Below are 16,458 nucleotides of genomic sequence, written 5' to 3'. Positions count from 1 at the left end.
GCAAAATGGCCATCAAGAGACGACGCTTGTCACCTTTGGCTCACAGCGTGCAGCTCACATCTAATTTATTATCTACATCTTCGGCAGTCTGTTTCACATTACCCAGCATGCATTTTCCCCCCCTTATATTATTTTAGCACACAACTTAATTTCCGTATATGATGATGAATATCGAAAAAAACCCCCTCTATTTTACTCGTATATACTTTTTAAAAATATCCCAAAAGGAAAACAATGATTAAGATTCCTTGAACAGTACTTGCCCCTACAAATCATGGCGTTTCCCGCTTCAGATCGTTCAACAGCGAATTACAGCCCGCTTTGTTGGAGTGCCATCCCTCAGTAGCTATGGTGGGTATGAGTCTACTCAGGTCTGTCGCTGCAATTGCAGCCAGACTGACTCCGGTGAAATCAGGAAATGCGGCGACAAATTTACTTGTTCGTACAATACCGCGTACGGAAAAAGGTATGTGACACTTTGACTGAGTCAACTGTTTGAATATTACTCCAGAGATATGTCGTCTCTTCTTGTGACCTTGCGATAGGTTGTGTTAGCATGCTAATGATAGCTATTTTGCACAGTTGGCATCGCATTCAATATTTATCAACTTAATCTGTATTACTAAATTAAGTGCTCATTAGATGTTTTCATGGCATTGATTTACCTTATGATTACATGTTCTTTCTTTTGCCTAAATCTGCAGAATTATATCTATTAATATTACAGTATAGTTAGTGCGCACTACATTATTGTAACCAGTCCCCTAATTTTCAATAGTGTTTGTTTTCAATCATAAAGTCAAAGATGAGCTTGAGCCTTGTCTCCTAAAAGTAATGTTTTTTTAATGTGGGAGGCAGCTTGTTTTTCCAGAAAAATCCCACGAACAAGCAGAATACATTAATTTTTGGGCTGAATCAGAGATTCAAACCCCTAACCCCAGAAGTGTGAAGCAGTTATGCTTACCACTCGAAGTACCTCGTACTGCTAGCTATTTTCATCTGACTCACATTTTAATTAGTACTAATTACAGCCAATCCCTCTAATTTTGGCAAAACAAAACAAAACAACAGTTTTTTAAATTCAGTTTTTGTTGTTCAGTGGCTGTCCGTTGGGGTCATGGAAAGAAAATGTTTGTCATCAAACCAACTGAGTTCTATGACAAACGATTTCTTCGCCTGTTGGTGAGTTGAAAGAACTTTAAGTATTCTATACATGTATTCACATTCTTTCATCAAAATATACAGAAGAGAAACAAATACAGCCAACACACTTAGAAATTGTTTACACGACAACGGGGGTGATAGCTCAAAAACTTTTCCAGACAGCCTTATCGTTTACACGGCGTCAGCGTTTTGGGGGGCTGAAAACGCAGAAATTTGTAAACTCCCTCCAGAGTGGAAATCTTGACAACGCCTGTCGTCGCCGTCTAAGCTGTTGACAATGCTAAACTGACTTCTATCTCCACAACAGTAGGTAGTAGCAGTGCAACGGTTTGCCGTTCAAAGCCGAACCGTATGGTTCGCCCTGTACGGTTCAATACGCCTTTATGAACCGCGCCTTTTTGGTTTTGCAATTAATGTATTCCGAACGCTTGTGGAATGAATTGATCGAGCTCTGTGTGCGTGTGTGTGACGTGAAGCACCGCTGTGGAGAAATTCTCGCCCCGCAAGTAAATGTCCGATCGCTGTCAAGCACCTGTGTAATAGAAGCGGAGTAACGCCCTCTATCGCTTACGAGCGAAGTGAAAGTGAAACGAGAAAGAAAACAAATAGCTATGGGGAGTGGAGAGACCAAATTTTGAGGAAGCACCGGCTTCTTTCAAATCTGCGGTGTGGCAACATTTCAGTTTCTCCGTGGACTACAATGCGGAGGGAGAGAAAATATTGAAAATAAAAAAATTGCAAGCATTGCTCAGCGCTTGTTCCCTATGCTAATGTCAACACTTTTATAACATGACTCCGGCACCTCAGCCGGCATCACCCGCAGATATCACTTTTTCAGAGCAGGACAACCCAGGAAGATGATGCCAGTGAAAACACACGGCGGGCTTCGTTAATTTATTTGCAACGCTATACCCGCGTTACATTGTTCCCTCGCGGACATATTTCTCCAACAACGTAATCCCCGACATTTATGAAATGGCACGCAAAGCCAGCGTGACTAGGCCTGTCGCGATAACAAATTTTAGTGTGCGATAATTTATTTCATAAATTATTGCGATATGCGATATTATTGCACCCCCCAATTAGAAAAAAAAATTACAATAACACTGTGAGAATACAGTATATATTAATAGATCATGTACACCCATTTAAATGCAATAAATGTTTACTCTTAAATTCAAAAATACTTTTTAGGAAAAGACAACAATATTAATACTGCACAGAAACACAGAAGAAATAAAATGTGTTTTTTAAGAAAAATAAAATTCCACTTAATAATTTAAGCATCTAGGCAAATGAAAACGTTTCCCCTCATAGCTTCTGCTATGGCGTTTAATGTGTAATACAGTGGTACCTCTACATACGGAGTTAATTCGTTCCAGGAGCTTGTTTGTAAGTCGAAATGGTCGTATGTCAAGCAGGATTTTCTCATAAGAATACATTATAATTCCAAAAATTCGTTCCAGAGCCCAAAAACCCACACTACATCCTAAATAAATACTGCTGTTACAATTGCAAATAGCAATTACAAAGAGCAAAACAAATAAAATATGAATAAAAATCAGAATAACAATAATACAGTACAGTACCTGTAATTATGTAACGAATCGGCTTCTAATGTGGCGGACGTTTTTTTTAGTGTACCTGAACGCACCGCGTAATGTGGCGGACTTTTTTTGTGTACCTGAACGCACCGCGGGGCTGATGGTGAGCAGGAGCGCGCTATTTTACTTTCTGTTTCAATCCTGGCGTCAACAGCAGTGGACACTCGGCGAGTTGATGGAATAAATGATTTGAAACCTGACGAAGCTGGCGATTTCTTAGGCGATGTTACCACAATAAGAACTGTCACCTTAACTTATAAAGACTGGCGAACCCGAGGGGGACCGCCGGCCGATATCGGCATCTATGACCCAGTTCATGGATGCACACTTATAGTTTGCTATCATTAATGTCTTCATTTCAATGGTAAGCGTCACCTTTTCTTTTTTTTTTTTTTTTTCTCCACCTGCACTAAACTTAAACTGCACTAAACTAAAAACAGAACTAAAATGCATTTTGCGTAGTTGGTAACAAGGAAGCCGAACTTTTAAAAGCACGTCAGCAGCACGCGCGCACGTAGGTGCACGCGAGGCGATAAATCGCAGCGGAAAAATTATCGCCTTCATTTTTATTTACCGTGCGATAAATGGAATTATTGCATATTGCGACAGGCTTAAGCGTGACCACTGATAGTTGGACGTCCCGTGCTACAGAGTGCTACTACCTAACTGTGACGGTCCACTATAATTCATACCTGTCAAGTTGTACGGTAGGCCTGAACGATATCGGAAAAAACTAATGCTGCGATTTTGGGGGGGTTTGTGATATTATATTGCGATATTAAAAAAAAAAAATACAAAAAGAAAAGAAAAAGAAAAAAAAAAAAAAAATATATATATATATATATATATATATATATATATTTTAAGAAATTTTTACAAGATGACTTAAATAGCTGTTTGGAAAGACTTTGGATGACTCATCATGACCTCAGTGTACAGTATTCCATCGTTTTTCGCGGTTAATAGGGACCAGAACCCGCCGAGATAGTGAAGTAGCACACCCCCCATTTTTTGTGTGTGTGTGTGTGTGTGTTTGCTCAATGTATTTATTCAGATCTAGCACTGGAAAGAGATACATACAAGACATGTTTTTCTCACTTTTTCCCCCCCAAAGTATGATTTTGAAAAATGTGTATATATATATATATATATATATATATATATATATATATATATGTTTATTTTAATAAATGCTTTTTAAGCACCTCAAATGTAATAATTATTATCAGTTTTAAACATAGCTGTCCCACTGAATCATTTTTAAACAAGAATAAAGTACTGTAGTAGAAAAATGTTTGGCTTTATTAAATGCTTCTGTTTACCTAACATGGCTGTGACTCTTGGAGTGACATGTAGGAATTACAAACTCATCGAAATCACTTCTGGTGTTTATTTTATGTCTCGAACGTCTCCACATTCTCCCCCAACAGACACACACATTCATTTCAGCCCGCGCTTCTTTGCAGACTGTTTAACAAGTTAAACGATGATTGACAGATTGCTGCCCGGCTTCTTTGACCAGATCAAAGCCATCGTTAACTTTAATAAGCAAGTGCCGCAGTGACTGGGAGCTGGGAAAGGGGGTGAGAGAGGCTGTGCGAGCGAATGAAGCAGATCAAAGGTTTGTGGATCGCGATGGCGATGTTTAAACGATATATCGTTCAGGCTTAGTAGGTAGTGATAATGCTCCAATATGTCTGTCAGTGAAGATACTGATGACGTCAGTGCACGCAGACAGTCCGACAGTGTATGAAAACGTCTTCAAATAGCAACCTTTTACACGACCTAACTGCGTTCAAAATTATCAAGAATCCAGCCAACTATTCACTTCTCTAATTACAGAAACACATTTATTACTCTGTCTGATGCGCTTTGCTATGTTATTATTTGACCAGGACAAAAGAGGAAACGGCAAAGAGGAAGGGTTATGTGCAGGAATTAAGTTTTGGTGGTGCTGACACCTAAACATTGGGAATGCATAATAGGTTTCATGCACTTTTGCGTTTCCGTGTGCACAAAGTTTTCCCGACACATAATGGTCGTGTACATGCGAAACTGAAATAACGGCAAAACACCACTTTTGCATTATTGTGTAAGATCATTGTCGTGTAAACATGGCCTTAAAGAGCATATGACACGAGAAAAAAAGTCTAAAATGTCATTATTATGTGAATTAGAATCATATTTTGAGACGATTCGACTATATACAACAATTTAGCAAAGCACAGATGACGAGAAATTAGTCTTTTAATCTGCCGGTTAGCCACGCCTACCATTATAGGGCTTTAGTGTCCCCAACAGGTGGATGACGTCAGCGGTAGACTTGGCTCATCGATTTTACTATTCAGCCCATTGAGGGGCAATTATTCAGAACGAGGAAAACGCGACGAAGAAAGCTGCAAAATGTCATTGTTTCAGTCTCTCTACTCCAATATTTTTACAGGATATTCTTTTTACCCAAGTATTTTCCCCCAATAGCTATATAAATGGCTTGAGAAGGACCAGTCAGCCCGTTGAGGGGGAACTATTCACAACGAGGAAAACGCGACCAAGAGAGCGGCAAAATGTCATTGTTTCTGTCTCTTTACCTCAATATTTTTACAGGATACTCTTTTTATGCAAGTATTTTCCCCAATTGCTAAATTAATGGCATGGTCATGACAAATAACAGTCTTGTGCTGAATGGAATATGAAATAATAAAAATGCATTTATTCAGGACGACATGGCAAAATTACTCCATAATGGTCAAAACTGTCGACTTCACCTTTACTGTCGCACCTCCCGAACGATATTTTATGACACCTAAATCGGACATATGTCATTTCCCTTCCCCGGCTTCGGAAAATGTAAACAAACCAGAAGGCGTGACAGCTAGCCGACATGCTAACCCGAACCGAGTGATGTTTCAAAGTCTTCAAAGCGGAAAATCACACATAGCTATCCTGGATTATTTGACATGACGACCCGGTTGTCGAATGTCTTATCGGATCGGCAAACCGCCCGGCGGAGAGCAATTTACAGTTCGTTCCCCGGAGGAGGGTGGCTGGAGCTAACGCAGCTAACGTGCTGCTGCTAATGCATTAGGAGAGCTTTTTACATGCCTATCAATGATCAAACGTAAGTAGTCCTTCATTTAAAGGAAGTTTGTAGTGTTTACTTTGTAATCGCTGTATTGGTATTTGACATAATACAAAACAAGATGTTTACTCACTTCATCGTAAGTCCAATGTTCCCACAGTAAATATCCACGGTGAATGGGAACCTTTTGAAACTCCAAAAAGGCGCGTACGCCTCTCCCTCATACAGAATGATTTTTCCGCAGCCGTTTGGCTGGCGTGATGCGAAAAATAAACGTATTAATCCGCAAAATCAGATGAATCCTTCGTCCTCATACACAACAGTACACTGTAGCGTGAAGAGGACGTCTTCTACCGTACACGTCACAGCGCCCTCCTCCTTAATGCAAGACCAAAGCCGGAAGTCACTCATTTTCCTGGCGCGGGATTCAAAAAACTAAATAAATATAGCGATCGCTTCCACACACATCCAAGCGGTCCATATCATTCAGGAGCATAAAATACCGCGTGTATTATGAAATAAACATGCTTTTTCGTGTCACAGGCACTTTAACATACATTGTTCACACAATTGGGAGAGTGAGAGGGTGTTACCAACTTCATGTCTTAAGTGACTTACTGTTGAAAAACAGATCAACAAAAATGATGAACAAATGATGAAAAGTGATGAACAACCAATATTTTGACTTCCTTTGGTTATATTTGAGACTTTTGGAGACTACATCCAGAAGGGAGACAACAAGTGACTATTCTTCCCTTTCCTTTTAGCAATTCTACATCCTTCTGACTGGAATTCCAGTGGCTATAATTGTCACGTCTGTGAATCTATTCATTGGTGAGTAATCTAACACCTTGAATTAACTGTACTTTCATCATGGGCTGTAAATCAAGAATGTTTATGTTGTGAAGGTGAAGCGGAGCTGGTAGAAACTCCCGAGGGATATGAACCTGAGCACTGGGAGTACTACAAGGTAAGTAGCTACTTCTTCAATGCAATTAAATACAGGGGCCTGGTGAGCCTATAATTCGAAGTCAAAACATTTTTACCAGTTAAAGCACATGCATTGTTTCTAATAACATTTGAACATTATGAGCTGACATACAAGTGGTTAATTTACTAATGTACAGTATAGGTGAATGCACAGTCTTTGTTGATGCATATGGGATTAGAATTATATTCTAAACCACTTTATAGAAAGGACTACCGCAATTCCCCAAATATATTGCGCACCCGTCAGGGGTTAATTTGTGCCGGATCCTGCCGGAACAAGATCTGCCACCTCTTGATTTTGGTCTACCTGTGTTCTAGGACTTATTCGGGCCGATCCGGCACCTCTCGTGTATAGAAAATAATAATAATATGTGGATCGGCGATTTTCGTGGCTCGTTCGTCGTCACTTCTATGTCCGGTTCTTCCTTAGGGGAGGTGGTGTAGTGTATAAAAACATAGAGATGCCTCGGATGGCGTGGTGTAGTGTATAAAAACATAGAGATGCCTCGGATGGCTGTTGCACGGAGACTTTTATTAACTTAACATAAACCAGCGGGGGGACAGTCAGTAAGTCAACAATGCGCCCTCGAGCAATTCTCCTTTTCACTTCCTCTCACTGCCCCTTACGCTTGCCCACTTCTTCTTCTACGCAAAATTGGCAATGTTGGTCACACTGAAATGGAACATCAGCCCCTTGGGGATGCCGGTAATGATGTTGTTTGTAAAAAAATTAACGTCATTTGAAAGAGTCAGAGATTTGTTGATGCATTGAAAAGCTGGACCAACAAATCACGCCCCTGATGTAAAAACAAAAAAAAAAAAACTTCGTAAATTTGAGGCATCTCGGGAGCAAGCAGCCAGGGTCAAATTGTATTTCAACATGCCAAAAAGACAGTTGCATTTACTGTCCTTTTTCAAAAAGAAGGAAGATGGTTCAAAATGAGTCAGAAAAGCTACACCGGAGCAAAAGGTGGGAACTACGACATCAGCTTGCTTACAGGAATATTCAGACTGAGAGGAGAGCGCACTGAGCGGAGAAGAATGTGGGACACCCACCGACAGGTTAGGGATGGACAGCAGCTCAGTTCAAGGTGAATGCAATAAAGTAGGCGACACCGTTTTGAATTATTTTCAATTTTTTTGCTTACATAGGCGGCTGGGCCTATCCGATAATTATAACTGTGTTATTGGAATAAATAATTTGAGAAGTATAATGAATTAACGGATAAATACGTTTGTAAACCATACTCAAGGCACAAATATAACGGCATAGTGATACATTTGGTGATGAGGCCCTAGCCATGTTATATCGTGATTATTACAAGGCAACTGACCAATCAGAGAGCTTCCTCAAAACTACACGTTATTATAATAAATAATAATAATGGGAGATTTGTGTTAATTATTGTAACATCTGATTTTTTTTTTTTTTTTAATGTATATTTTTTTTTTAGACCTGTTGAGAAACTTTTTGCTGACTGTGAACTGTAAATGCCACCTATGGTTATGTGGGCAATTACCCGTGCTGTGCAGAGTATAGCCAGAATAATTGTAGATTATTGTCATAACATTTATACCATGGATATTATCTGAAATTGAGGCTTGTAAGTCCCACAGCATGGCAAGTGGGCATTTGCGTCTTGTTTTCAGCACCATTTTCTGCGTGCGTTCCGGGACCTGTGCCAGTCTCGTCATCCCTGCGCTGTCATAAGTACTTTGCGTTCCCGCACCTTATGATTTACAAATTAAGCATTGGCACCTGTGTATAACGCGCACCCAAAATTTACCTGTAAAATCTAGGGAAAATTCTTGTACTCGTGTATAAAGCGCACTCTAATTTGAGCATAATTTTCTGTGGTAAAATTGCTCACAGTATAATAATTTTCACAAAGTAAGCGGTCAACATTTTGTTATTGGCATCCCCAAGGGGCCACAGTCTCGTTTCAATATGACCGGCATTGCCAATTTAGCGTGGAAGAAGCGGGCGAGCGAAGGGGGGGAGAGAGAGAGAGCAGGTGTCGCGGAGAGTTGCGTGGTGTTAATCAGCTGTGTCCCCCACTGGTTTAATTTTTTTGTTAATAAAGTATCCAGCAAAGCCATCCAACACCTCTAAGTGTTTTTATACGTCTCACCACCTTCCTGAAGGAAGCACTGGACGAATCGACGACAAACAAGCCACATAAATCGCCGGTCCACTCCCGACCACGGTCCGGAGTTGAAAGCACCGCAACTTACCAAAACTGCAGAGTGGTAACAATTTAAACAAAACGGATCGCCGTATACAAGCTCTTCGAGACAATAAGGCTGTGTCAATGAGCCGTCATGTTGCGATAACAAAGTAAGAAAAATGTAAATAATAGACGAATAGTATAACAAAAGCATTTGAATTTCATTAGATATGAAAAATATCCTGAAAACAATTATTTACAACATGAAAGTTGACTATTATATCATTGTCGTTCGGATCAGGTAATATTGTGCTGGTCCATGCTGACACTGGAACATGAATCACGATGAATCTTTCTGTCCTGATCCCTTTACTTGTGTTAAATGCGCAACCATGATTTTACAAGTGCATTTTGTGAGGTAAAGTGCGCGTTATATTTGGGGAATTACGGTACTTACCACACACTATTAAATTTGATGTCACAGTAAATATGTGTAATGGAAGATTTTTGCCTCTGCCTGGAAGATGAGTTTTCACATTTACGTTAAACTCGTCTGACTTTGCAGTTTACATTTTTTCTTTTATAATTGATATCGACTTGCTGTCATAACATTAACAACTGTGTTGAGATTATTTTGACTTCCTAATTTGTGGTTAGCTTCTTTCCTTGTTGTAACATCAAAAGAAGCCAAAGAAAATACTTCTTTTGATAATTGAAAGGACACCATTCAATTCAAATATCTTGTATGTATTCTTTCCCATGCTACTGCAGCACCCCATCACTAGGTGGATTACCAGAAATGTATTTGATTCTCCAGTGAAGGACTACGAAAAGATGATGGCTGCGATCCAAATAGAAAAAGAGAAGGCAGACATGAGGTAAGTGAAAGTGATATCGTATCGTTTTTAATTTTTTCCCAAATGGTGCAATAGTCATCTCGATTGCATGTATTAACTATTTGTGTACTCTGCTTTCCTAAAAAATAACACAAGACAGGAGCATCTTGATGAATATTTATTTTGGGTGCATTTAACTGTTATTTTAATCAGTTGATTATTATCATTTTATAATCAACAGTGAATTAGATGAAATAAGTAGAACAAAATAAAATCCTTATTCAAAATGGCAAATATTTTTTAATTGACAATGCAGAAAATGCACAAACAATACATTACAATACATTTACTGGTTTCGTCTGTTACATTACCAAAATAGCTGTTCCTTAAGTTGATAATGCATTAAGTATTGCACCTGCAAAAAGTTGATTCAGAGGAAAATACTTTTCCATAGGCCAAGTCCTACCTTCCACCTTGTGTTGTTTTGAAGATATTGCTGGATGTACAGTGGTACCTCTACATACGAAGTTAATTCATTCCAAAACCTTGTTTGTAAGTCGAAATGGTCGTTTATCGAGCAAGATTTTCCCATAAGAATACATTATAATTCCATGAATTTGTTCCACAGCCCGAAACCCTACACTAAATCCTTAATAAATACTGCTGGTACCATTATAATTTATTAGGGGTGTAACGGTACACAAAAATCTCGGTTCGGTACGTACCTCGGTTTTGACGTCACGGTTCGGTTCATTTTCGGTAGTACAGTAAGAAAAGAAAATGCAAAATCTAAATGTGCTAGTTGTTTTTTTACAAACCTTTTTGCTTTCAACAATGGGAACACTAGCCTATACAAAGCTAGAATTCTGCTCAAAAAGTAGCGGGTATTTAAAGATAATTCAACAACAATTTGCCTTTCAGACCCCGCGTATTGGTCAGCTTTCTTTCTGAAAGAAAGAAGAAAAAAGAAGTCCTGTGCTAAAGAGAAAAACAATCCCAATGACAAAGATTGTAACATGTATTTTACAAATGAAATGCCTCAGTGAATCATTTTTTTTCCTTAAGGACGGTTTTCAAAAGCTTTATTGGTGGATTTTCTCAAGTTAAAGCGCCACACAGAAATTAATAAATTTAATTGTGTAAGCAGTAGGCCTGAACGATATTGGAAAAAACTATTGCTGTGATTTTTTGGGGGGTTTGCGATATTATATTGCAATATTAAAATTAAAAAAAAAATTTTTTTTTAAAGAAATTTTCACTAGATGACTTGAATAGCTGTTTGGAAAGACTTTGGATGACTCTCAATGACCAGTGTACAGTGATCCCTTGTTTTTCGCGGTTAATGGGGACCAGAAACTGCCGCGATAAGTGAAAAACCGTGAAGTTGCGCACCCCGTCCCCCCAATTTTTTTTTTTTTTTGTGTGTGTGCTCAATGTATTTAATCAGATTTAGCATTGGAAAGAGATACATATAAGGCATGTTTTTTTTCTCACCTTTTCCCCAAAGTACGATAAAAAAAAAAAAAAAAAAAAAAAATATATATATATATATTTATATTTATACAGTATATAATGTATATATATTAATAAATGGTTTTAAGCACTTCAAATGTAATAATTATGATCAGTTTTAAACATAACTGTCCAACCAAATCATTTTTGAACAAGAATAAAGTACTGTAGTCGAAAAATGCTTGGCTTTATTAAATACTTCTGTTTATGTACCTTAGCTGTGACTCTTGTTGGACATGTAGAAATTACAAACTACTCATGATCATTTCTGGCATTTAATTTATATGTCTCAAACGTCTCCACACACACACACACACATATTCATTCATTCCAAAGCGGCTTCCTTGCAGAAACTGTTTTACAAGTTAAACGATGATTGACAGCTGCTTCTTTGGCAAGATCAAAGATACCAGCATCGTTAACTTTAATAAGCAAGTGCTGCAGTGACTGTGAGGTTCAAAGAGCGTGTGAGGCTCTGCGCAGAGCAGAAAGCAGGGTGTATGTGGATTAAAAAAAAAAAAACTATCGCACGTCCTTGCGATGGGACTATCGCGCACGCACACATCGCGATGGCGATATTTAAACGATATATCGTTCAGGCTTAGTAAGCAGGATCTGTGTTTTATTCTTTTTGATTACAAGTGTTTTGAAAATTACCCTAATTTTCGCACTGTAAGGCGCACCTGACTACAAGCCGCAGCCCACCAAATTTGGCACGAAAACGGCATTTGTTCATAGATAAGCTGCACTGGACTATAGGCCGCAGCTGTCCTCACTGTATCATGGGATATTTACACCAAAAGATATTCACCGGTAAAACTTTATTTGACAGCGGCATCATACGACTGTCAAAAGACCAAATGAAGCACCATGAAGCTTTGAACCAATTGGCTGCAAAGCTTTATTGCTTCAAGAAGCTTCATTTGGCCATCACTGCTCCCTTGGGGGAGACAGTCAACCTCTGCTGCCATCTGCTGTCAACACTGTTGTCGTCCAACATGCCTCTTAGCATGCATTGCACCGCTACAGATGTAAATAACAATCAAAAATAATTTTCTGTGCTAAATATTTCTTCAGTTACTGTTCCAGTTGTTTCATCAATTGCTAGTCATGGTATTTGCTAACACTTTATTTGACAGTGGTGCCATAAAACTGTCATTACACAATCATAATTATGACATGTCTCTGTCCTGAGCATTCATGAATGCTTATAACAGATGTCAAGTGTTATCCGGCAAATGATCTCACTTTTGAATGGATGCAAAACATCCAAGATGGACAAAAATTGAGTTAGTGACATAATTTGCCAAATGACACTTAATGACATAAGCATTCAGTAATGTCCATGATAGTGTCATGTCATAATTTTGATGATCTTATGACAGTCTTATGACACCGCTGTCAAATAATGTGTTACCTAAAAAAATCAACAAATAAGCCGTACTGGACTATAAGCCACAGGTATCAAAATGAAGGAAAAAAGTAGCGGCTTATAGTCCGAAAATTACGGTACTGTATATTTGTGTAATTTGAATTTTATTACGGTAGTAGTATTGCTTATACTGTACTACTAAGTGGCTTGACCATTTTCCATTGCAGCACCTAGTCAGGTATTTGACTTTGGACTTTGTCAATGACTTTTCATTGATGGCACGTCCTGTTTGTCTTTGCTCAATAGGCTGGCACAGCTGGAGGTGCGCCGACACATGCGCCGGAGAGGAGACGGCCCCTGGTTTCAGATAGAGACTCTCGACAAGAACCTAATTGACTCCAGCCCTAAAGCAACACCTGATAACTGAATTAGATCATTGTCAGTCCGTTGTGCTGGTTTGGCGAGCTGTTTGTACATTTTCCCCTCCTTCATGCTTAAATAAAAAATATCTATGTTTACCTTATGTGTTTGTGTGAATGGTAGGATTCTTTGTCTTCAGTAGGTGAAGACTAATAACACATGTAGGTAAGAAAAGGTGAAAAGGGAGTGTGGCAATATATATCGCAATGATATTTTTTTTTCTAATATCATTCAGGCCTTTCCCAAACAGCTCTTGAAGTTATCTGGTGAAAATTCTTCTAGTTTGATTATCGCAGTATATCGCCTAAAAAAAAAAAAAAAAAAAATCGCAATGATAGTTTCCCCCAATATCGTTCAGGCCTAACCTAAACCCACAACAGGTTTGGAAATAAATCTACTTTGATATGGCCATTTATTTTTATAGAAGGGTTTTTATAAAGTGCCATTTGGATGTAAATGGGTGGACACTAACATTTTGTGCTACTGTTAGGGCTCAGCCTAGCTTTTGCTAGCATAATGGCTAACATGATTTTGAAAATTTGATGCGAAAATTCTTAATTTTACAAATAAACCTTTTGGATTACGTATGATCACACACTAACATAAGAGTTTACAGTGACACGGGACGAACAGAAAACTTTTTTTCTTTTTTTAATTTTTTTTAACGAAAGATAGTTTATCTAGGACAATCACATCATGAAAATTATTTTTTTTTTAAATTTTTTTGTACTTGTATTTTTTTCTGGACTGAATTTGAATGAAACACACTGGGGACAGAAAAATTTCCAGAACTTTTTACCGGAAGTAAATTAAATTAAACAAAAAACAAAACATTTAGGTTCCTGTACCCTTGAATTTATATTAGACGGTATTTGGTAATACAGTACACTAAAAATTAGTAGAATGAGTACTTGTCCAACTTAAGCGAAAATGCAGGGATGCCCAAATTGATCCTCAAAGGCCAATTTGGGTCCTGGTTTTTGTTCCTACCGATCGAGCAGGTCATTTAACCAATGAGGTCTCTGCTAAAAGAAGCAGCACCTGATTACGAACAACTGATTACACTTGTGAGACACCAGATTGGTGCAAAGGTGTTGTCCCGTTTTGTTGGAAAGAAATCCAGCACCCATTGCGGCCCGATGTGGAATAGTTTGGGGAACTCTGGCTTAATTTATACTGGGGACACAGATGACACCCTATAAAAAGTGACCCAGTTTCACAAATGGCCATTGTGGAACAGTCTTCAGTTGAATATCAGGGTACTTTACACAGAAGAACAAAAACCTCAAATTTCATTTGTGTTGCTAGAATTATATTAGTAACCCACTGTTCCAAGATTTTGAACAGCTGCCATCCCACGTCGAGTTGAGGACTGCGTCTGGTGAAGTTGCTGGCTGACCCTTGAACAGTATTCATAGGACGCCCCTTCCACCCCGGAGTTGGCAAATCAAGATACACCTACACCTAAAAGCTGTTTCTTCATGAGAATCGGTGACTGGTGGAATGGCAAGGAACAGGTCACCATCATTGATGATTTCTATGAGTGGCCAAGATGTGACTATGTGATTGCTGGACCGTTAACCCTGATAAGTGCCAGTGAAAAGGAGCAATGGTGGAATTCACATCCAAGAAGCAATAATAATGTTTAAAAAACAGTAGTATCTAACCAGTATTGTGTGGGAATGGTACGATTATCAGAAGTGTAATCTTCCACCTTTAATTAGACACATCAACAGTACCCTCTTGTGGCACAATGATGAATTTATTGAATTGTCAACTGTGATGCAGGTTTATGACAATACATTAGGTACGAATACTGATCAGACTGTTGTCTTCCATCCAAGGGCGTAGGTTTGGTCTTAATATTGGTAGGGGCGATATAACAGCATAACCTGCATGTACACTTTTTGCTAGGGACGGTACATTAATAGGACCAAACATATTTGGTGAATGGGGGTCAGGGCTATATTTCTCACCAAAATGAACCTAATTAATTGATAGGCTTAATGTTTAATGCAAAATTAATCTGTATTGACCTATAGTAACTTTCACACTGCAAATTTATAACGTCTTAATCGGATATTTTTTGTTAAATCTAGTCATATAATTTTCTCCATCTTTTTTGAGTGTTAAAGGCTAGTTAACGGATTAATTCTTCCACTTACTTTAAGTAAAATATTACTATTTGTTCGTATTGAGCCCATACATCTAAAAGTTGGTCATTTTTCACCTAAATCAAGAAAAAAATTATTTCAAAGAATGTTTTGAAACATTCTTGAATTAAGAACATTTCTGACAAGTTTTTTTTTTTTTAAAGATTAAATATACTAACTTTTTGCTCAAAATTAGTCTGTTAAGCTTATTTTCAGCTAGCTTTTTTTCTTATTTCAAGAAATCTGGGTGAGTAAAATCCACTTGAAGCACTGTAGCAATAGCAAAATTAGTGGGGTGTTCCCGACCTCCACAACATTAACGTCTTTTTACATTACTTACAGTGGCTGCAGCTGGCGGAAAAAAACTTCCAAAATGCCTCGTCTTTGAAGGGGGCGTGGCAGGCGGCATGTTGTATTTCTGTCGGCTGTGAATGGGTGTGTGGGCTGGGGATCAAGTCATCAGCCAATCAAACGTGCGTTTTAGTGGAAAAATGGACTGTCACATTCAGCGAGTGGAAAGGGGTCAGTGTAAAGTACTGTAATTCACTTAGTAATGGTAGGATCAATTCTATCTAGAGCTGTCCCGACTAGTCGACATAGTCGACGTCATCGATGACGTAAATCCGTCGACGAGCACAACATCCCGATCTACGGTTAATGAAGGGTTAAAAAAATATATGCGTGGAAAGTTAGAATGTCGGATGCTCTGTTTGCAAGCGGGGAAAGCGGCACAAAGCCAAAAAAAGCGCACCAGAGTGTCCAAAACATTGACTTATTTCAAAGAAACTAAGGAGAGTACACTCTTCTGTCCTGTCTCTTCAGTGCCAAGCTTGGCTGCACGTCGGCCGTGAATAAACACCTCAAACGCCTTCACGCAGTTTGTAATTATTATTTTTTTATTCTCCATTTTTTGTACACCAGAGGGTGCTGTCGCCTTACTAAATAATAATGTTTCATTGACAATGGGCCTATAAGTGCTATTAGTATTGTTCTTAATGCTAATTGAAAGATTTATTTCATGTTATGGTTTATTTTATGGTATAGAAAATTATATAAGGTTAAAAGGTCATAAATATATACAGTATATACAGTGATTGCACTCAAGGGAGAGATTGTCAATGATAAGGTAATAAGGTAAAGGCAATTCATATAGGCAATTC

The 16,458-nt window shown here is 38.5% G+C and overlaps 1 protein-coding gene across 1 annotated transcript; it reads left to right on the top strand.

Annotated features, from left to right (window-relative positions):
* The first annotated feature begins 300 nt into the window (after positions 1–300).
* ndufb5 (NADH:ubiquinone oxidoreductase subunit B5) lies at positions 301–13,248 on the top strand. The gene is made up of 6 exons (XM_057842303.1): positions 301–466; positions 1,100–1,182; positions 6,615–6,681; positions 6,756–6,817; positions 9,777–9,883; positions 13,032–13,248. The coding sequence occupies exons 1-6, from the start codon at positions 349–351 to the stop codon at positions 13,150–13,152; spliced, it is 558 nt and encodes a 185-aa protein (XP_057698286.1). The 5' UTR covers positions 301–348; the 3' UTR covers positions 13,153–13,248.
* The last annotated feature ends 3,210 nt before the right edge of the window (positions 13,249–16,458 follow it).

Source organism: Corythoichthys intestinalis, chromosome 7 (genome assembly GCF_030265065.1).
Source record: "Corythoichthys intestinalis isolate RoL2023-P3 chromosome 7, ASM3026506v1, whole genome shotgun sequence".
NCBI classification, from domain to species: domain Eukaryota; kingdom Metazoa; phylum Chordata; class Actinopteri; order Syngnathiformes; family Syngnathidae; genus Corythoichthys; species Corythoichthys intestinalis.
This window is presented reverse-complemented; position numbering and strand designations above follow the sequence as displayed.

Bases quoted from the DNA above. Each gene is read 5' to 3' on its own strand.
- ndufb5 (XM_057842303.1), top strand. From the start codon at position 349: ATGGTGGGTATGAGTCTACTCAGGTCTGTCGCTGCAATTGCAGCCAGA. The intron at 6,682-6,755 runs GTGAGTAATCTA...TATGTTGTGAAG, and splicing joins GTCTGTGAATCTATTCATTG to GTGAAGCGGAGCTGGTAGAA. The intron at 9,884-13,031 runs GTAAGTGAAAGT...TTTGCTCAATAG, and splicing joins AAAGAGAAGGCAGACATGAG to GCTGGCACAGCTGGAGGTGC.